Genomic DNA, 23089 nt, shown 5'->3' with positions numbered 1-23089 from the left:
AATGCAAGGCTAGCAGGTAGGCCAACCCAAGTTTGACCAAAAGCCTGGTGAAGTGCTACCTAAACTTGACCAACAGCTAAAGATAATTTGAATCCGTCTAAGAGGTAGGACCACCATACTAGCTGGAAGGCCAACTTTAATCATACCAAAAGCCTAGTGAAGTGCCACCTTAACCAAACTAACAGCTAAGTAGATCTATGTAAGACTTTTTTAAAGCTAACCTTTTAATTTTTATCTACACACACCAACTAACCTATTAACTGAAACAGAGTACCATTTTTACAGAAAACTGAAACTGCCTTTCCACAAAATGCCAAGACCTGAGCTCAAACTAAATTCTGAGCCCGAACCTTGGTCAAGCGAATCTCTCCAGAGCGTAAAAAAAGCTCGCGATGACCAGACGTTTTCAGGCCGACGACGGCGCTGTTGCCGAGAGAAGCTTTGTGTTAAATAAACAAAGAATGCGCCACGCTCAGCTCAAAATATTTTGTAGTGTAGACCAGGCTTTATTCACAACGCATGCATCTAATAAGGTCCGCTTGAGATTTTTTTAATATTTCACAACTACTATTACTTAGAAACTTGTTTCACAGATATGTTGTTTAGATAGACCCAAAGTATCCTCATTCCAAGTTTCGTTCAAAATTATGCAGTATTTAGAAAAATATTAAGGTTTGAAAATTAGCGGGCCTTATTAGCTGCAGGTGCCTTAGTTAGAGAGAGACATCCAATTCCCACTGTTGAAGAACTGTTGTATCAACTCAATGGTAGTACTGTTTTCAGTAAGTTGGATTTAAAATGGGGCTTTCATCAGATAATGTTGGATGAAACGAGCCGCCATATTACAACATTTGTTACACATCGAGGTCTATGCAGATATAAAAGGCTAATGTTTGGACTGAGTTCTGCTCCTGAAAAATATCAGAAAATTATTTGGGATTTATTGAAGAACTGCGATGGTGTTGCTAACATTGCAGATGACATTGTCATTTATGGAAAAGACAGGACAGAACATGACAGTCGATTACATGTGGTACTGGAAAAGTTGTTAAAATCTGGATTGACTTTGAATAAAACAAAATGTCAGTTTAGAATGTCAAAGCTTACATTTTTTGGACATGACTTGCACCAACAAGGGGTAAGTCCCAGTGCAGAGAAAATTGCAGCTATTCAAAAAGCACAACCTCCAACTTCAGCTAGTGAAGTCAGATCATTCATGGGTCTTGTTCAGTTTTCAGCTAAGTTTATCCCAAATTTAGCAACCATTGCAAGGCCTATACTAGACTTGACCAAAAAGACTGCAAAGTTTGAATGGCATAAAGCACACCAAGATGCATTTTTGAACTTAAAAGCAGCGATCGCAAAGGCTGATACATTGGCATATTATCGGAATGACTGTAAGACAAGAATTGTGACAGATGCATCTCCAGTTGGTCTAGGTGCTGTGTTGACACAGTTACAAGATGGAATGTGGAGAGTCATTTCTTATGCATCTCGAAGTTTGTCAGATGTGGAAAAGAAGTATAGCCAAACGGAAAAAGAAGCTCTAGGGTTGGTTTGGTCTTGTGAAAGATTCAATTTGTATGTATTTGGAAGACATTTTGAACTTGAAACAGATCATAAGCCCCTGCAATACATTTACACGAAGAAATTAAGACCATCAGCAAGAATAGAACGCTGGGTATTGCGTTTACAATCGTTTGATTTTAGTGTTATCTATCGTCCAGGGAAAACTAACATTGCTGATGCATTGTCAAGGCTAAATAAAGAGCCCTATGAAGAAAGCAAAGATTTGAAAGAACCTTATGATTATGTGAGATCTATTGTTCTGCAAAGTATGCCAGTCGCTTTATCTACAAAAGAACTTGAACAAGAATCAGCTGCTGATCCACAGTTGTCAGAAATTAGGGACTATATTCATTCAGGAAATTGGTCCAAGTGTACAGACACAAGCTTTTTGCATGTAAAAAATGAACTGTGTACGTATGGAAACTTGTTGCTCAGAGGGACAAGACTCGTTATACCTGCTACATTGCGTGAAAAGGTGCTCAATTTGGCACACGAGGGTCACCAAGGCATTGTCAAGACAAAGAATCGATTACGCACAAAGGTGTGGTGGCCAAAGATCGATGCTGATGCAGAAAAGATGTGTAAACTTTGTCACGGATGTCAAGTCACCAGTGACTTTTGCAGACCAGAACCAATCGCTCGGGTATTGCCACCAAGTGGGCCTTGGCAAGATTGTGCGGCAGATATTCTTGGTCCATTACCAAGTGGTGAGAACATTTTGGTAGTGGGAGATTACTTTAGTCGTTTTTACAAAATTGCAATCTTGAAATCAATCACAAGCGAAAAATTGATTCAAGCGATTCTGCCCATGTTTTCAAGGTTTGGAGTACCTTACTCATTGCGAACTGATAATGGTCCACAATTTGTATCGAATGATTTTGAGAATTTTCTAGAAGAATATGGAGTAATACACCGCAAAACAACACCATTATGGCCTCAAGCAAACGGTGAGGTGGAACGACAAAATCGAACATTGTTAAAGGCAATCAAAGTTGCTCAAGTTGAAAAGAAAAATTGGCGGTATGAGATCAACAAATTTCTAATGGCATATCGTTCAACTCCGCAAGTTTCTACAGGTTCTACTCCTTATTATATGATGTTTCGCAGAGAAATGAAGTCTAAATTACCTGAACTGTGCCGAGAACCTCAGATCTTTGATGAAAGGATTCGAGACAGAGACTGGAAGGGTAAAATAGACGGTAAACTATATACTGACTTTAAGCGACGTGCTGTCGACTCAGATATTCGGGTTGGAGATGAAGTTTTGGTTAAAAGTCAAAAATCAAATAAACTTTCTGCAAATTTTGATAGCGCTACCCAACAGGTAGTTAGGAAGGAAAGGGGGAAGTGACAGTACAAAACAATGAAGGGGTTCAATTGACACGAAATTCGTAGTTTTTTAAGAAATTGAACACCAGTGATGAAAATGTAAACTCATCTCCTGCGGACATGACCTTGAACGCTGATTCGAATGAGTCCTCAATACCTGTAGGCCTACGTACTCGTCCGACACGTAATGTCAGTAAACCTGCTCGCTTTAACGATTATGTAACTTGAAGTGACTAGAATGCAGACTTGTATGCCTATGATTCCTTTTGTTCTTTCGTTATAAAGACTAGCTCTGGAACGCATGTCTATTTGTTTAAACGTCATGTCAATTGAGTGGTAATCTATTTAATTGTTCGCCACTACAATTTCAAGATCAAAGTGTGAAAAGTAGAAGCAAACGTATTAGACTAATCATGATCTTTGGAGTATGGCTATATTGCTTTTGACAGTAAATGTTGGTACTTAAAGTTAATCTGTGTAGATACCATAAATTGCATGAATGATGCTTACGTAAACGAAACCTAATGATGATGCGTCGTTTGGTTCAAGTGCTCATGGTTATCATCACCTGTTATAATCATTTAATGTAAAATTGTTTTTATCAAAAGAAGTAATGCCTTTGAAAACTACGTTTTAAACCGAGAAGGAAGGGATGTAGTGTATTGAAATGTGATTATTATGTTATGCTTATGACCGGTTACCAGATTATCTTTTGGCAATTCTGGCAAGTAACCCGGAGGTACATTCTGTTGTCAGTAATTAATCAAAGTAGAAGTGCATGTTATTTCTGTATATAATACACCAGTAAACAGACAGAATATGACATAAGGTATGATTTCCTACAACTTAAACAAGTCCAGCATATTGAAGTTAAATGCATTACAATAGTCAAGGTTACAAGCTCCTACTCTGGAAATTAAAAAATACTCATCAGTCATCATGGTCTGCTCCATGGATCAATTTAATACCACCGTCATTCTTGCAGAATAATTTTTCCGCTTTCCGCTTAAAAAAGTCATCCGTGAATAAGTGCGAGGTATATAATGCGACCTGAGCTACTTTCGACAAATCTCAAATAAAACTATAATCCGCAGCACATGCCACTTAAATTTTACATGCATCGGATTCAGTATTGAATTACCTTTCCAGGGATGTGCACCAATAGGTGGGCATATGATAGGAACTCCCAGCAGAACGGTTCAAAGATGGAGGATATATTTACGATAGACATTAAAATAATAAGATTTTTGCATAATTGACACCTCTCCAATAAACCTCAAATAAAACTATAATCCGCAACACGTGCCACTTTAATTTTGCATGCATCGGATTCAGTATTGAATTAACTTTCCAGAGGTCTGCACCCAGTGCCGGTCTTAGGATATTTCGGGCCCTGTGCAGAAAATGCTTTGCGGGCCCCAATGACAATGATCCAATTTAGTAGCGTAGCTAGGTATATAGAAAGGAGAAAGGGCGGTGGTTTGACGGTCGGTGGGCGAAGCCTGGCGGTGTGTTTGCCGAAGGCGACACCTAGCGGCGGAGGGTCTGGGGGGCCTCCCCCAGAAAATTTTGAAAAATTACTTTGAATTTGAGGCATTCTGAGAGCATGTTTAACAAAAATTTGGGTATGAAATTACTGTTAAATGGTGCTGTCCGGTGGCATAGCAAAAGGATTAGATCATGTTTTTTTTGGCATTTTTCGGAAATAAAGCTATGTTGTGTCTGTATGCAACCTATTTCGTCCCCTAACCCTGGTACGAAATAGGTTGAATCCTTAAACATTTCTAACCCTGACGTGATTGCATAGCACGAACAATTGTTGAGAGAATATAATTTCCAGCACATTCTAGGGCGCATCTAGAAAATATTAATATTGTATCCCTTAGCTTCAATTTAAGCAGAATAGCTTTGGATTTTTAGGTTTCTTCAACGTTTGATGACATTGAATCAGCATAATAACTGTGAATTCTTCGCTAAGAATGGATGGGAGTAGGCTACCTACTTCTACAATCTACACTAATCAGCGCAATTTGGTTCAAGTGTTACATCACAATGTCTGGCTTTGATCTCCGAGTAATATTGATAAGGCAAAGTTGGTTACAAAATTAAATCATATGAGTAGGCTAAGTTTTGGTATTAGGCCTATAGTAAGAAAGAAAAGGCCCAGGAAAAATTTTATAAGTGAGAATAAATACGATGAACCTACAGTAGGCCTACTTGCTCTCCATCACTTTCGCTCACATGACATGCAAAAATAAACCTAAGGATAAAAACCTAGTGAAACTTTGCACAGCAGAAAATAGTAACTTTAGTGCAGAAGTTTTCCAACTCCTGCCCAGAGCATTGTGACGCAAGAAGCCACACGACCTCGTTCGGTGTAAATTAATCAGTTATGTTGTGCATTGGGAAGTTACAGGGCGCTTTGACTCTTCAATGGTCTGGTCTGATGAAGGCCTTTCAGAGTGAAGAATTATCAACATAAAGTGATTAAGCATGACGATCGAAGTTAAATTTCGTGTGCCCGCCGTAAGACTCAATTTGTCCGCCGAGATAGCTGCTCAGACTGGACACGTTTGTCTGCTGTCAACAAAATCGAATTTCGACCTATTTCGTCCCCTGAAAAGATCGAGAGAAATTTTGAAATGTTTGCGACAATTCCGATCAGCAACTTCGGCTAAAAGTTGTTTTTTTTCTCGATCTTTTCAGGGTACGAAATGTTCAGGTGACGAAATAGGTTGTTTTTCTATGTTTTCTTGTTTGCTAATTCCTTTGTTGAATTTTTTCATTAGAAATGACAAAAATTACTGCATTTTCTGAGTAAATTGCGAGCCCCCTAAATTGCGGGCCCTGTGCGATCGCACGGTTCGCACACCCCAAAGACCGGCACTGTCTGCACCAATAGGTGGGCATTTGGTAGGAACTCCCAGCAGAACGGTTCAAAGATGGAGGATATATTGACGATAATCAAGAGAATAATGCAATTTTTGCATAATTGACACCTCTCCAAACATCTTCGAATAAAGCTATAATCCGCAACACGTGCCACTTAAATTTTACATGCATCGGATTCAGTATTGAATTACCTTTCAAGGGGTGTGCACCAATAGGTGGGCATTTGGTAGAAACTCCCAGCAGAACAGTTCAAAGATGGAGGATATATTTACGATATACAATAAAATAAAACGATTTTTGCATAATTGACACCTCTCCAAACATTTTCGAATAAAACTATAATCCGCAACACGTGCCACTTAAATTTTGCATGCATCGGATTCAGTATTGAATTAACTTTCCAGGGGTGTGCACCAATAGGTGGGCATTTGGTAGGAACTCTCAGCAGAACGGTTCAAAGATGGAGGATATATTAACGATAATCAAGTGAATAATGCAATTTTTGCATAATTGACACATCTCCAATAAACCTCAAACCGTGCGTGTAAAATTCAAGTGGCACGTGTTGCGGATTATAGTTTTATTTGAGGTTTATTGGAGAGGTGTTAATTATGCAAAATTGCATTATTTTCTTGATCATTGTAAATATATCCTCCATCTTAGAACCGTTCTGCTGAAAGTTCCTACTAAATGCCCACTTATTGGTGCACACCCCTGGTAATTTAATTCAATACTGAATTTGATGCATGTAAAGTGGCACGTGTTGCGGATTAGTGTCACGTTAAGTGGCACGTGCCAATATGTAAAGTAGCACGTTAAGTGGCACGTGTTGCGGATTATAGTTTTTTTTTAAAGTTTATTGGAGAGGGGTCATTTATGCAAAAATTGCATTATTTTTTTGAATATCGTCAATATATCCTCCATCTTTGGACCGTTTTGCTGGAGTTCTTACCAAATGCCCACCTATTGGTGCACACCCCTGGAAAATTAATTCAATGCATGTAAAATTTAAGTGGCACGTGTTGCAAATTATAGTTTTATTTGAAGTTTATTGGAGAAGTGTCAATTATGCAAAAATCGTATTATTTTAATGTCTATCGTAAATATATCCTCCATCTTTGAACCATTCTGCTGGGAGTTCTTACCAAATACCGACCTATTGGTGCACACTCCTGGAAAGATAATTCAATACTGAATCTGATGCATGTAAAATTTAAGTGGCACGTGTTGCGGATTATAGCTTTATTTGAAGATGTTTGGAGATGTGTCAATTATGCAAAATTGCATTATTCTCTTGATTATCTTCAATATATCTTCCATCTTTGAACTGTTCTGCTGGGAGTTCCTACCAAATGCCCACCTATTGGTGCACACCCCTGGAAAGGTAATTCAATACTAAATCCGATGCATGCAAAATTTAAGTGGCACGTGTTGCGGATTATAGTTTTATTTGAGGTTTTTTGGAGAAGTGTCAATTATGCAAAAATTGCATTATTCTCTTGATTATCGTCAATATATCCTCCATCTTTGAACCGTTCTGCTGGGAGTTCCTACCAAATGCCCACCTATTAGTGCACACCCCTGGAAAGGTAATTCAATACTGAATCCGGTGCATGTAAAATTTAAGTGGCATGTGCTGCGGATTATAGTTTTATTTGAGATTTGTCGAAAGTAGCTCAGGTCGCATTATATACCTCGCACTTATTCACGGATGACTTTTTAGGCGGAAAGCGGAAAAATTATTCTGCCAGAATGACGGTGGTCAAGTCAAGTTAGTTCACTGTGATGGGTGTCAGAAAAGCCACATTCTTCTCCCATTGTGAGATCTGATTTACCTTTTGTTCGAGACGAGAGTCATTCCTCTTCTGTTCTGAACGTCTGTTTTGAAAGTCTCTTTTTTTAAATGGAAATCCTTTCGGTTTATATACAGGATGAGTTATTTTTAATTCCCCGCCTTCTTTCATAATGTAGTGCTTTTTTAACGGTAATCAGTTAACATCATGATGGGATTTATGAAAGCAGAAACATTACACAATCAAGTCGCTTCCAAAATATGGAAGCGTGACCTAAATTTCGTGAGATCAGAATTTAGGTTTTGAATTTGTACAGTTGTGAAGCATATTACAAATTTGCAAATTGCAATTCTCATAGGTTTTGGCCAAATGTTCTAATAATTTGAATTTGTTAGTTAAAAACATGGTATATACATGTTACAAGTTCAATATCAATTCTGTGATTTGATGTTAAACAGCAGTAGGCTACAGTAAATGTCCCCTCACTGACTACCGTATTAACTTGCCTCCTTTCTGTTAACATAATTTTGTTAGAAATACCGTACATTAGCAGAAAAATACTTGTCAACTCATTCATTTATATAAGTCAGGAAACTGTTTAAAATTAAAAAAAAAATATACGGTAACTGAGCATTTTTGAATGTCCTCAAGGACAAAATATTTTTCAGTAAAAAGGAGAACATGTCCTTCAAAAAGACGACATATGGTACCGTAACCCTACCGTACCCTCGTGTATAATTTTTTCAAAAGGTTGTAATAACTGTAACAACAAGAAGCAAGAGTCACATCGATGAAGAGTGAAAAGGAAACTTCATCATGTGCAAAGATTGATGTCACTGAACAAAGACCACCATTAGTATGCACAACTTCTGGCGCTGCTACTCTACACAACAGTGACAACTCTGAACAAAGGTCAATCTCTTGTCAGGGGTCAATGGGTCTTCATCAAAACAATTTTAAAGACCCATTAAACACTAACATTGCCACTGGTACACATGAAAACACAATTGTTGAAGTATTTAAGAAGTTTTGTGATCGCTGCATAGTAAAATTTCGAGATGGAATCCATATTGGTGCAAGTGGAAAGAACAAACCAAAAGTGAATCATGAAGGTGAGATTTTCAATGATTTAGAGGAGCTGATATACAAGACTCCGCCCTGGCCAAAATTGCCATGACTTCATAGATTGAAATTGACCAAAAAATACAGGGTGAAGCAGTGAAGGCATAAAATAGCTTTTTATGGTGGAATGATAATACTATTCACACCTCACGTCTACATTTCTTGGTCGATTCCAATTTATAATGTCATAGCATTTTGACCAGGCCAAAGACTTGTACACCAGCTCCGATTTGGCTAAGGTGGTTTATTTTAACAGAAATATACTTTAGATAAACTCAGTGACTTACATGCAGAAAGTAGAATTTGCCTTTATTGACACCTTAAGGGGAAGTTGAAAAAGTGTCGATATAGATAGATGAATCGATATAATTTATTCTTAAATCCCGTTTTTATTCAATGATGTAAGGCTCTGTTAAGAGTTAAATTATTATTTACTTGCTTTAGATATGCTTGCATGGTACATTGCTACACATCGATATGAAAAATGATAAGTAAAATGCACAGACAGGAGAAAGACTACAATCTACAAATATGGGCATCGCCATATGTAGTGCAAGAGTGCACTGCATACCTTGAGCGATGACACTTTACTACTACTATACGACTACGTACATCTCAATCTTCCACAACAATTTACAAGTAACATCATATATGTGTACTCTAATCAGCACTGCCACTAAATTTTATTTTATGTTTTTTGCATACACTTTGGCAAAGAACAAGGCAAACAAGACTATCGGTATGACAAAGAATGTTAGTTGTAATTACTCTTAAAATGCACACAGATGGCACTGATACTGAGCAATACAGCATTACTACACTGTAGGTTACAATGCGCAGAATTTACTTTCTTGCAAAAAATGTGTTAGTTTTTTCTGTTTTGTTTTTGTGACAGCTTTGTTCAACATGTGTTGCTGAATTTTTGTTAGCAAATGTAAGACTTCTTGGTTGTCATCGCTGCTTCTCAGGTTAACCATTTATATTGCATCAGTTTTATTGTTTCTAGTGCAAAGTGGTGTATTTCTGCAAAATCTTTCCCTCAGCTTTAAACAACAGTCTTAAAAGTGTGCTAACATCATTAAATGGTAAGTGGGAAGACTTCCCAAAGTAAAAAGAAAAGCTACAATTGCCACTATACTCAAGGAAAGGCAAACTGTTTATATAGGCGAATTGTACTGTATAGAATATAAAACAATATATCAAATTGGAACAAACAGTAGGCTACAGTCAGACCTCATCATTTTGTCATAAAATGTCGCTATAGCGGGTGTCCGGATCATTGGAAAGTGAAAAATCAATCAGTCCTGTGAATGCAGCACTATGTTTAAAATGTAGTATGGTATACAAGTTGTTTCAATTCAAAGTGCACACTTAGTTGGTGGCTCTGATCTCTCGTGCTGTCACTGTATATCAGGGCACTCCTTGGTTAGGCACTGCATGGTGTCATCGTCAATGGAGACTAGGCCTTCGTGGTCTGAAAAAAGTAAACTTTGGAGAGATGTTTCAATACTATTTTTTTGGCCAACACTAATATCACTTTTAGGTTGATGCCGTACTGATATTTTTGCTGATACTTTCATCATCATCATTTGAAAACAGGACAACTTCCAGATGAATGGAAACAAGCTAACGTAACAGCCATCTTCAAGGAGGGTGACAAGCATTGTCCATTAAATTACAGACCGATTAGTCTCATTTCAGTAGTTGGTAAAATTCTGGAATCACTTGTGACAAATCAAATTACACTACACAAAAGGGTGTTGCAGGCGCCCCATGAAATTTAAATCTTGGTTTCACCATGCTTACCTTTTTTGTGGTACTGTGTTTAGCTCAGTAGATCACAAATATGAAGTTTCATAAATTTTCATCGACGTTTACCTCCACCGCCGAGGCCATTTTGAGGCCCACTTTTTGAAATTTTTCATGTATTTTGCCACTAGAGGGCAGTGTATAAGTTTTGCAATATTGGGGTATATTTAAAGGATGCCCTATGATGTTCTGAATTGTTTAAAAAAAAAATTGGAGAAATGGGATAAGTATATCCTAAAATATTCAAGTTTTGTCACTCATTTTTTGCACAATACTGCCCCTAGTGGTGAAAAGAAAAATTAAAATATCTTGAAAACTACTCATCATATTGTTATGGAACTTGCATGCACCCCCCCATTTTCATGGGTAAGGAATTTGATTTCAGCAATATTTTTGCAAAATATTACCACTAGAGGGCGGTAGTTCTAATTTTGAACTATTTTCCTGTGAAAAGGCGATATTGTTGCATTTCTTGAGCTGTGCTTCTGAAGAATACAATTTCATGGCTTATGCACAACAAAATTTATTCAATTGTAAAGAAACTGCATGCATGCATGATTGCATGTACTATATCAATAAATCCAAACAGGCAATGTGAGTCTTAGTTAACACAATTTCCGCAAAGGCAGTTTTGTGTTGATAAACAACGTTTTCTAAGATTTGGTATCTTTCTTCAATCCTCCTCCACCGCTTGAATATAGTTTTGCGGATTTTTTTCTTGTTTTGCTACATGAAGAAGGTCGGATACCAGTTTTACCCTTCTCTCTGCTGAATCATTACAGACTCTGAGTGCACTTATGATACCATTAGCAGAAGCATTGCCATCATCTATTTCCCACTCTTTCGGGTGTTTGACATGAAAAGTTGTTGAAATGTGCAAAAGTTCAAAAAACATTTTGCTGTTGGCATTTGCATAGAAGCACAATGACAATGAGTTATCATTAACAATGTCTGGCAGCTCTGGCTTACCGTATCCATTACCAAACCTGTTCGTAACCTGGCCATGGAAACTTGCATTTAAATGCAGCAGAGTTCTAGCCAAAGCTTCCTTTCATCAATAGTGACTTGTTCGAATGTTCGTCCCATAGAGCTAATGGGATCAGCTCCCTAGTTACATACCATGTGTGCCTACCTAAAGCTTTTAAAGCAGCAATACTGATAATTTTGTCTACTGCATCATAGCTTTTGATATTACTTACCAGTTGCAAATCTTCTCGGGGTGCTGATGCAGCAATTGGACAGTTGAACCACCATCCATTAAATTAATACAAAAGTACAAAGGTCAACAAATCACTCTAATTTTTGTATTTGTGACTTGAAAATGATTCCTTGCGGTAGAAAGTCTTACAGCATAACTATCTTATAGCAATAGAGCTGCTTTCCCATCCACCTTGCTCGATGGACTGTACCACATTTCATGAAGTTGTACTGTCCACTGTTGATTCCAATCTACATCGTCATCAGGTCTAAAAGTTCTTTGTAATCACCCCTCTGATAATTTTGCATATCTCTCTCAAACTTTATGTGCTTACACTTTTCTGCTTTGAGTTGTTACAAATTCTCCCAACTCTTTTGAGGATTTTTGGTGTGCAGTACAGCTGCAGCATGTAGGGTTGCATTGAATCTTTTGTTCCGGAATCTTTCGAATAGTTCAATGCCTGGAGATCTTGACGTTTCGACTTACAGGGCTTCCCACACATGAGAAAGTATAACTTCTCCAATATGTTTTTTGCATGCTAGGCAGAGAAGTGGTTTGTCTAGCTTTATTTGAAAAAAAATGCATGCAGCAGAGAGATGGCTTGAAAAAAGTTTTTGGGTGTTGTTGTTTTAAATTTTTCTTTTTTTAAGGCCATTTCTCTGCTGCATGCATTTCTCTCTGCTGTCCATCGAGCAAGGTGGATGGGAAAGCAGCTCTATTGCTATGAGATAGTAATGCTGCAAGACTTTCTACCGCAAGGAATCATTTCCAAGTCACAAATACAAAACATAGAGTGATTTGTTGACCTTTGCAGTTTTGTATTTAATTTATGGTGGTTCAACTGTCCAATTGCTGCATCAGCACCCCGAGAAGATTTGCAACTGGTAAGTGACATCAAAAGCTATGATGCAATAGACAAAATTATCAGTTTTGCTGCTTTAAAAGCTTTAGGTAGGCACACATGGTATGTAACTGGGGAGCTGATCCCATTAGTTCTATGGGACAAACAAGTCATTATTGATAAAAAGGAAGCTTTGGCTGGAACTCTGCTGCGTTTAAATGCAAGTTTCCATGGCCAGGTTACAAACAGGTTTGGTAATGGATACGGTAAGTCCAGAGCTGCCAGACATTGTTAATGATAACTCACTGTCATTGTGCTCCTATGCAAATGCCAACAGCAAAATGTTATTTGAACTTTTGCACATTTCAACAACTTTTCTTGTCAAACACCCAAATAAGTGGGAAATAGATGATGGCAATGCTTCTGCTAATGGTATCATAAGTGCACTCAAAGTCTGTAATGATTCAGCAGAGAGAAGGGTAAAAGTGGTATCCGACTTTCTTCATCTAGCAAAACAAGAAAAAAATCTGCAAAACTATATTCAAGCGGTGGAGGAGAATCGAAGAAAGATACCAAATCTTAGAAAACGTCATTTATCAACACAATGAAGATGCACAACTGCCTTTGCGGAAATTGTGTTAACTAAGACTCACATTGCCTGTTTGGATTTATTGATATAGTACATGCAATCATGCATGCATGCAGTTTCTTTACAATTGAAAAAATTTTGTTGTGCATAAACCATGAAATTGTATTCTTCAGAAGCACAGCTCAAGAAATGCAACAATATCGCCTTTTCACAGGAAAATAGTTCAAAATTAGAACTACCGCCCTCTAGTGGTAATATTTTGCAAAAATATTGCTGAAATCAAATTCCTTACCCATGAAAATGGGGGGGTGCATGCAAGTTCCATAACAATATGATGAGTAGTTTTCAAGATATTTTAATTTTTCTATTTACCACTAGGGGCAGTATTGTGCAAAAAATGAGTGACAAAACTTGAATATTTTAGGATATACTTATCCCATTTCTCCAATTTTTTTTTTAAAGAATTCAGAACATCATCGAGCATCTTTTAAATGTACCCCCAATATTGCAAAACTTATACACTGTCCTCTAGTGGCAAAATACATGAAAAATTTCAAAAAGTGGGCCTCAAAATGGCCTCGGCGGTGGAGGTAAACGTCGATGAAAATTTATGAAACTTCATATTTGTGATCTACTGAGCTAAACACAGTACCACAAAAAAGGTAAGCAAAATCCGAGAGGGTTGGGGCGCCTGCAACCCCTACTACACATGAAAAAAATGGCTTTTTCTCTCAACACCAACATGGTTTCATACTTGGTAGGTCATGTATGACTCAACAAGTTGAAACACTAGACAACTGGACTGAAATTTTGGGCCAAGGTGGTAATGTAGATGTTGCTTTCATGGACATAAAGAAAGCTTTTGACACTGTGCCTCATGAAAGGTTGCTGACAAAGCTTGAGGCATATGGCATGGAAAGGTTTGTACTGAAGACTGAAGTGGATAAAATCTTTCCTCACATCAAGAAAGCAAAGAGTTGTTGTGAATAGACAGTTAGACACTATTCCGATTGGGGAAGTGTTAGAAGTGGTGTGCCGCAGGGAAGTGTATTGGGACCAACTTTATTTGCATGTTATATTAATGACATGACCGAAAGTGTAAAATGTAATATTAAGTTATTTGCTGACGACACAAAAATATATAAAAAATAATGGACAGAAGTGACTGTTTAAAACTGCAGAATGATCTTGATGCATTGAATGAGTGGTCCAGAAAATGGAAATTGAAATTCCACCCAGAAAAGTCCTGTATTTTAAGAATGAGAAAAGACCCACCAACATTCAAGTATACCATGATTCAAGACTATACTGACAACTCAAGAAAGGAATTGACAATTTGTAAGTGACTATAAGGACCTTGGTGTAGTTATTGATCAGGACTTATCATTCAGAAAACACATAGAAAAAATGGTTTCTAGAGCTAACAGTATGGTAGGACTGATTCGACGTTCTATGTCTCATTTTGATACTACAGTATTTTTCACTCTTTTTAATGCATTAATTCGTCCAATTTTGGAATACAATAATTTAATCTGGTTTCCAACATATAAGTAGTAAGTACTCTGTAACTGTAGTAGAAAATGTTCAAAGGCGTGCAACCAAATTGGTTCTTGGATTAAGGCATTTGTCATATTCTGAAAGATTAGAAAAATTAAACTTGCCTACTCTAGCATTCCAACGTCTTCGCCATGATATTATTCAAGTGTATAAATATTTAAATGGTTTTTATGATGTAAATTATATATACTGTATTGTTTCAAATGAATCCAAATACCTATGATACAAGAGGCCATAACTTAAAATTGTTTAAGCCACAAACTATGTCAAGGCTGAGAAGCAATTTTTTCACAGTACGTGTAGTAAATGCCTGGAATAATTTACCACCAACAGTCATAAATGCACTTAGCTTGAATGCATTCAAGGCAAGGCTTGACAAGCACTGGAGCAGTGATCCATTGAAATTTACCTTGAAATCATCTTATGATGTTATGTATTAAGTGACAGTACTATTGTGTATGTATTTTTCATGTACATATGATCGTATTTTTTTCATTTTCTGCTCCCACTAATATGTCTTCTAAAAGTTTATGTTATCAGATGTTATTGATGGTTAGAGTTATTAGTTATGATACTAGCCGTCAACCTAATTAACAGCAAATGCGTTATGTATATCAGAATGATGAAAAAGCACCTCGGTGCTTACAACATCAAATATTTATTATTTTATTATTATATCATCATTTTCAGCCTGTGAGAGCCCACTGAGAGCGTAAGCCTTCCCCTTTTCATGCCAATTTACATGATTATGTGCTAGTTGGTACCAATTGGTTGTATTGCATTGTTTGTCAATGTCGTCCCTCCATCTCACTTTTGGTTTTCCTTTCTTTCTTTTGGTTTCTCGCGGTGTCCATGTTGTTAATTTTTTTTTTTTTTAATTATTTAGTCCATCTATTGTCCTTTAGTGTTGCAAAAAGAAACAGTTTTGGTATGTGAAAGGAGTTAGATCAGGGGTCACCAACCTTTTTTGCATGCGGGCCACTTTGGCACTTATGAAAGCTGTGGCGGGCCGCACTAATAAAATATTAGGTAAGTTGACTCTTATGCTAAAAAATAATCGAGTATTGTTTTCGTCAACTAACTGCTGTACCAGTGTACAGTATAGAAGGAGCAATCTGTACTGTATCACGGACGTCCGACAAGCGTGAAATAGTTTTGCTTCAATCGGATATTCAATGCTATTGGTTTATCACATTTGTTTCAAAACTTTTGTGTCGGAAGCGGACAGTGGGGTTTTCAAATTAACACGTAAGATGCATTAGAGATAAATCTGTTGCCAGCAGTTTTAAAAGTAATTTCATTGAGGGTCTCGATGTTTCTGTCATGGCACGGAAAAAGTTTTTTCGACAGTAAAGTTCATCTTGCGCATAAAGTGGTAGAAGTCACGCCATTCTATTCAGGCGCTGCACCCATTATGTTGCTGTCAAGCTTCGTAAGATTGGCATTTCCGTCAGGAAATCTGTAGATAGGGAAGTGATGAATGATGTGGGGAATTTGATGTTTTCGTGTTGAAAATTTAGAACCAGACTGATCGCTTGCTAAAATGTCAATGACATAACGTAGTTACATTGATTACAGTTTAGGATAAAAATCACTCTATAATTTTACTATTTCGATGTGGGCCAAAAACAAATTGGCTAATGTTGGTGTTGCCATTGATTTGTTTCAACCATCCATTGTGGTGGATATAGATAATACCTTCTGTGGCTAAATTTGATAATTTTATGAGGTACGCAACCGTAGCCTACTTCCCTCAATGAGCGGTAAATTTGCTTGATTGTCAATACAAATATAAATTCTTACTGCCTTCTCGCAAGGACACGTGCACAAAAGAGATGTTGCATTGAAACTCACCATAACACTATTGAGGTAACTTTTAAACTTATTTAGCTTTTCCATGAATTGTAGTTTTCCGTATAAATCGGTTTCATAATATTGTCCAAAAATTTAGCCAGTTGGTAGGCCTATGCCGAAATGCCAATCATGGAAACGGCTGGTTTTACGCGATTGCCTGTCTTCACCTCTTTGACCGAGCCATGTTGTTTTACAAGGCGGTTTTGGGTTGAGATTTTAGCGTGTTTTATCAATTATGTTTTTGTGAATATTTTTAAACATTGAATAGATCTTTAAATAATTGGATGCACTTTATCATTGTCGTCAGTTTTAATACATTTGGTTTTATTATAAAAAAAAATTCCTATCTTGCAAAATAGTTCTCAGTGTCCAAAATGGTTATGCTTTTATCAAATTTATACTTATTGATGTGATTTTTTGACAGGGTTTTGTCGGCCTACAGTGCGATAGATCGTTTTGTTTTATAATGCTATGATTAAGCTTAGCTTTATCATTTCCGTCATTTGGCCAAATGATACCCAAGTTATGTCATCTTGACTCATCTATAATTGTTGTAGTTCTGCTTGTTTTGAATTATTGTTTGTTGATGTAATTGCGTGGCCGTAGTGTAAGGCGATGTTGGGTTCCACAATAATTTTTCCACGTGCCTAACATTTTTGCTTGTAGAGGGTGACACTATTTTCCATCATAACATTGTCAAGAATATATCCTTGGGTTTGTTTGTCGGATTGCCATTGCATAAGTGCGTCTACGTAGTGCTTGCTATCTGTACAGTATCCATTTATTTCACTTTGACAAAAAGCTGTGATAATTGAATAGAATAGTAAATGTTCAATTAACGCAGTATTTCCGCATGTTGTAATATTTGCGAGAGCTAAGGAAGATAGGCTGCGCTGTTTATTGGATCCGTCACTGATAAAAGTAAAGGAGGTAGATGCAACAAGCGGCGATTGCAATAGCACTTGAAACAAGGAAAGCAACAACAATAAAAATTGTGTAAATCAATAAAATATCAGAATACTTGACAAAACATTTACCAGGTGTGGACTTGCCGGGTAGATTCATCTATCATCAGTCCAGTCCTCGAAATTAGCGGCGGCACACGGCAATTGCCGTGGTAAATACCGTCGCAAACGTCATAATGGCCATTCTGCTACGGCAATACAAATGCCGTCGCAAAATGAGCATTTAATTCGGACAAAAATTGTTCAAAATTTCTTCCTGTTTGATTTACTCGCAGCGTGAGTTTAATCAGCAGAAACATCGCACCAAGACCTCACCTCGGACTATTTTACTTGCTGTGAACACTCACACAGTCTTCAAAATTAGCATATTTCTACTTCGCAAAAACGTTGACGAGGCCAAACGGCAAAAGTTGAAATTGCCTCGGCAATTGCTGTGAACGTTTATTACGAAAAAATTGTACCAAAACATGTAAAACGAGAAGAGAAAAAAATAATCGAATAGTCTATCACGACCGCACTGTTGGATTTGTTGTGATGTAATAATACCAAAAGTAGCGATCAACGCGATACGCACGCTGTTACGGTGATTCACGTTATAACTCATTGGGGGGGGAAAAGTAAGTTAATTTTGGGTTGATTCAACGTTCGAGTCAGCACAAATCGATTTAATTTTCCCAGCGAGTTATATCGCGCAACAACAATGCCCAATAAGAAATTTACGTTTGTTTTACATTAATTCGACATCTAGCGACGTTAAATTATCATGAAATAACGTTAATTGCTCAATCAGGTACCGATAACAAATCAGTAGCTCCCTGCGAGAAGATTGCCTCGATTTACGTATACAGTACATTAACATAATTTCGGCACAATTAGGATACTGCGAACAACACAAAGTCTGTTTGATAAACTAGTCAGAATCGGAATCATCGGAGGATGAGGTTGTCGCGTCGTCACTGGAATACTTGAAGACGTAAAACTGCCCGTTCATGAACGCGCGATGCCACATGATCGGAAGCATTACTTTTCTTTACTGCCTAAGAACCATTTATCCAATTTTGTACCACTTTTTATATTCGCAACGACACCGGTCAAAAATAAGCATTCCTTTCGATGAAAGAATAACTTTTGCGTAACAATTAAGCCAGTATTTATAAGGAACTTGCAAACTTTTTACAGTTCACAAAAGCATTGTCAGCGCATAAAATAGCTTGCGTGATGCTCTTGGCTACCGCCGTGTGACAGACGATGAAGAAGTAGCGCATAGAATTTCGTTTCATTAAAGCATACGGCAATTGCCGCCGCAATCCAAGGTTTGTTGATTTGGCGACGGCAATGTTTTTGCCGTCGTAGATGGAAGCTAATTTCGAGGGCAGCATCACTACTTTAATTTACTTATTTAAATTACTTTTTTTAAATTACAAACTGTTTTGCAGAACCCACCAGTTCTAGTCCGTTGGAACGTCAGTATGAAAAGGAAGAATTAGTCGGAATAGATAATTTGCCTTTTTATTGCAAGCTCATTATTCTGTCCAAACTAGATACAACAGATATATGCAACTTGTCAATGACCAGTCGGCACTGGAAGGAAGTGTGCAGTGACCAATTTTTGTGGAGAGAACTTTTATATCGTGATATGCTTCGATGGCACTATGTTGGTAACAAGAGTTATCCTTTAACACCTCTCAGTGAATTTTGTGAAGTAGTGTCAATGGAAATACCAAGCAACAAAGAAGAAAGTCATGACGCTGAAGCTGAAACGCAGAATATTGATGACAAGTTTTTACCAAAAACAGCATTTGATTTACGTGCTCGCTTATGTTTCAAAAAAGAGATAAATTTCAAAGCCCTCTATTTCCATTCTGCTTATCAACGCCACCTCGAGGCCCAGTTAATTGGAGTTGCTTACAGTCCAGATGAAAATAAGAAGTGTGACAATGGCGCTGTAGAGCAAGAATCCATACCAAATAGTGAGCAGCAGCTTGCTTCCAATCAATCTTTTCCTAGGTTTCTTCGTAGTCTATGGATACGTATGCGCTCTGGGAATGGTGATGTTATAATGTTGGGACCTGGTATGGAATCGCCAAACACGAGCAAAATATTTCGACGTTTGTTATGGGCTCGACCAGATCTTCTGATGACTCAACGGTTACTTCCAGGAAGTCAAGATGGAGTTGGTTCTGGAGTAGAATTGGATTTTAAAGGTGAAAAACGCTTTAATTTGATAGCTTTGTATTCCGGAAACCATCGGGAACGTCGAAATCGTTTTGGTCTCCAAAGGTTGCGACGTAGTAACATTGTGGAACAAGTAGAAAGCGATATTTTTCTAACCATTGGCTGTGAATATTCTGATACTCGGGAAACCAGCGAGGCTTCTTCGTGCACTACTACAAAAGTTAAATCACCTTTAAGGTTTAAGCTACGAGAACTTGTACTAAACTTTCTGAAACAACGAGTGGAGACGTACAGATTAATTTATGTGGTAGATGCAACTCAAGGTGTTCCATTAGGGCAGTTGGCAAGCAACAGACATGAAATACAAGCGCTTTTGGAAGGAATACGTTCGTGTGAAAATAACTTACAAGGATCAGAAGAGCAGACTCATGCAGCACAACGGCATCACAGTGGAGACGGTTCAGCCTTGTCTTCCATAATTAATTTTACTGGCATTTCTTCCACTTCACCTGCATTTGGACCTCGTCGGCCTCTTCTCGTTTTGTGCTGTGTGCAGTTTTCTTACGTTCCTAGGATATCTTGCGTAGAGATTGCATCGTTGCTTGATCTTGCCAGCATAACAGACAGACCTTGGCATGTGCAGGATATTACAGTAAATGATTTAAACGGGATAGAAAATGGCTTGGTTTGGTTGTTTAAACAAAACTAGATTTAATTGTCATATTTTCTCATATTCTGCCAGTATAACAGATAGAACTTGGCATGTGCAACATTTTCTGTTAATAACACCTATATAATGACATGGAATAATTTACAATTACTAGTTTGTGTTCCAATAAGACACTTAGAGAACAGAGTGCTTTAAAACTGTAAGCATAAAGGGCCGCATTACAGTTCGGTGCAAAGTTTTCATAACGCAAAAGTGTGTATCAAACCGTTCAATTATTTTATGTTCTAATTGAAATAATATTTATTGCATATGTTTCCGAGCGACCCACACAAGCACTTTATAAGTAAAGACGCATATCATCAACAGAATGGCAAAACAAAGTATTGTTTCTTGGTCTTGGTTATTTTCTTCAATTTCGCTGAGTAGGCCTACCAGAAATAAGCAAGTAGCCTACCCTTGTTTTTCGCAACCTTTGTTCCATGGCTTTTTGCAGTCTCTTTGCAATTGAAGACGCAGCCTAGTTTTACAAACGTAGCCGATGTACTTCCAAACATAAAGAGATTTGAGTCTGGTATTTTCTGGGTGTCCCTTCTGTTGCACTTCGGTGAAAAGTTAATATTTGTGCAGGCGTGCAATTTTACAATAGGCTATTTAAATCTTTATCGTTGGCTCTGCCTAACTGAGGCGTTGACTACCTTGATTCTTCACAACGACCGATCGTCCATTGTTATCAGGTTTGCAAAGTCTTTATAAGTGCATTTTACTAGGTTTTTAAGAATTTCCAGACGTGGACAGTGGACACTTCGGCATCTGGCGAGGAAGTCGTCCCATCACTATTGAATGTTGGCCTACATAAATTTCGTTTTACTTTTGAGCTCCTGCATATTTTCGCATTGTGTTTTTGCTCAGAAGTTCTCACTAAAATGGTCGGCTATAACAGAAAAGTATAAGCTACCCAATGTAGGCTATAGCTATACAATTTATACACGACATACATATATTTGTGTTTTCTTGACCGATTCCTGCACCGTTTAGTTCTGAAAAACCACCGCCGAGAGTTTTTTTTTTTTTTTTAATATGCGCATACTGTACTAAAATAAATATTTGAATATGTTATTGTTTATCAGGGCAAAGATTGGTTGTACAAGTTCTTGAGCTATGGCAGTTCAGCGGCATGCGATGCGCTTTTATACTTTCCGCATCTATTGTTGCACAAGGTGCTATTTTTAGCCCGCAGACAAAGCATAAATGATAACGTCTTCCTCGTGAGCTCAGTAGTGAAGCACCCAATTTTGTGCACCAAAAAATTAAGCTGCTCCGGGGTAGGCTATGCGCTTGAGCAACGCATTTCCGGACTACTATCCATTCAGCGGCACCTGGTGGATGGAATAGCTCACAGACAATAACATTTCCACAATTGGAAACTTCATTCTGCCAATCCAGGTAAGGAGCTGGCCATAAAAGACGTCCGCAGTCAAGGGAGAGCGGTTCCTGTGATGCGGATACTTTTTTTTTTTTAGTGCAGACAACAAAAATCATTTTACCAATCATCTGACCCCGCGTTTTCATACTGATACCGCTGTTTTAAAGTGCCCCTGACAGGTGGGATCCAAGTATAGTAACTTTTTAAAGCATTTCCTAGCGCAGAATTACACTTAGCAAACTTTTTAATCTTAACCTCGTAGCTCGACTGGTTAGGGCGTAATTTAATCAAACGACTGCTCCGCAGCGCCACCACAGGCGAAACTCCATATTTCACTGCTCTGGGACGACTTTGGTGGTATTACGTCATCCTAAGTGGACGTCGTTAGCAACGGATGAAACAAACTCTTCTTAGATGTAATAGGTGGATCACAGTTTGGTCGGAGTTGGTACAAGCGGTTGCTTTTTTCGAAGATTTATTGTTTTTTGCAGTTTAATAAAACTGTACTGGATACGTTCCTACAAAACCTAAAATATACTTTAAGTGAAAAATGAATAAATCGTACGAATCATCATTCATATTTAATTCATCATCACTATTCAAAAATAAATAAAAGTTCTCTCTCTCTCTCATAATGTGCCTTCAGTTGGCCATTGAAATCCTGTGTAATGGCCATCTGGATCTGGAAAATTGTTTCGGATTCGCCAAACAATGCATGACGGCATCACAATCCGATTGTTGCTTCCGAGAGCATCACCTTGTAGTAGGCTAGACACTCCTACACATGCCTGTAGGCATTTTTACTTTAGTGGTAGGCTATTAACAAAATCATCTTCAGTGAAGTGAACATATACGACTAGTTTTGTATGGCCCATCCCACTTTCGAACACTTGAAGAAAGCTTTGATCATTTTCTTCTCAGTAGCCTACCTTGTTTTGTGGGAAAAGAAAGCACACGGTCTTTGTCACTGACAATGTCACATGAACAGCAATTTGTAGGCATTGCCTCAACCATAAATTAAAGGTACTGCTTGTGAGATACTGCTGTTACACTGCAAATGGCTATAGCCAGATTAGGACAAATAAAAAAGTATGAAAATTGTAGCCCTATGAAACTGCAATTTCAATTGAATTGAGATGCTGTTTGATAAACGTAAACTCAACCTATTTGATCGAAACCTGATAGTAATAATAAGTTCACTTTTTCATTTCAGTAATTCTTAATTTGCACATGCTTTAGACCAACAGAGCCCCACACATTCACATTTTGCAGTAGCCGTACCATACTTTACCAAGTCATCACA

At 37.7% G+C, this 23089-nt stretch overlaps 1 protein-coding gene across 1 annotated transcript; it reads left to right on the top strand.

Moving 5' to 3' along the window:
• The first annotated feature begins 8240 nt into the window (after window positions 1–8240).
• LOC145768621 (F-box only protein 4-like) lies at window positions 8241–21473 on the top strand. Its single transcript, XM_082580160.1, has 2 exons — window positions 8241–8695; window positions 18955–21473. The coding sequence occupies exons 1-2, from the start codon at window positions 8374–8376 to the stop codon at window positions 20400–20402; spliced, it is 1770 nt and encodes a 589-aa protein (XP_082436286.1). The 5' UTR covers window positions 8241–8373; the 3' UTR covers window positions 20403–21473.
• The last annotated feature ends 1616 nt before the right edge of the window (window positions 21474–23089 follow it).

This window comes from Aplidium turbinatum, chromosome 4, assembly GCF_918807975.1.
Source record: "Aplidium turbinatum chromosome 4, kaAplTurb1.1, whole genome shotgun sequence".
NCBI lineage: Eukaryota > Metazoa > Chordata > Ascidiacea > Aplousobranchia > Polyclinidae > Aplidium > Aplidium turbinatum.
This window is presented reverse-complemented; position numbering and strand designations above follow the sequence as displayed.

Coding starts and splice junctions, on each gene's coding strand:
- LOC145768621 (XM_082580160.1), top strand. CDS start 8,374: ATGAAGAGTGAAAAGGAAACTTCATCATGTGCAAAGATTGATGTCACT. Junction 8,696..18,954: donor ACCAAAAGTGAATCATGAAG/GTGAGATTTTCA, acceptor ACTGTTTTGCAG/AACCCACCAGTTCTAGTCCG.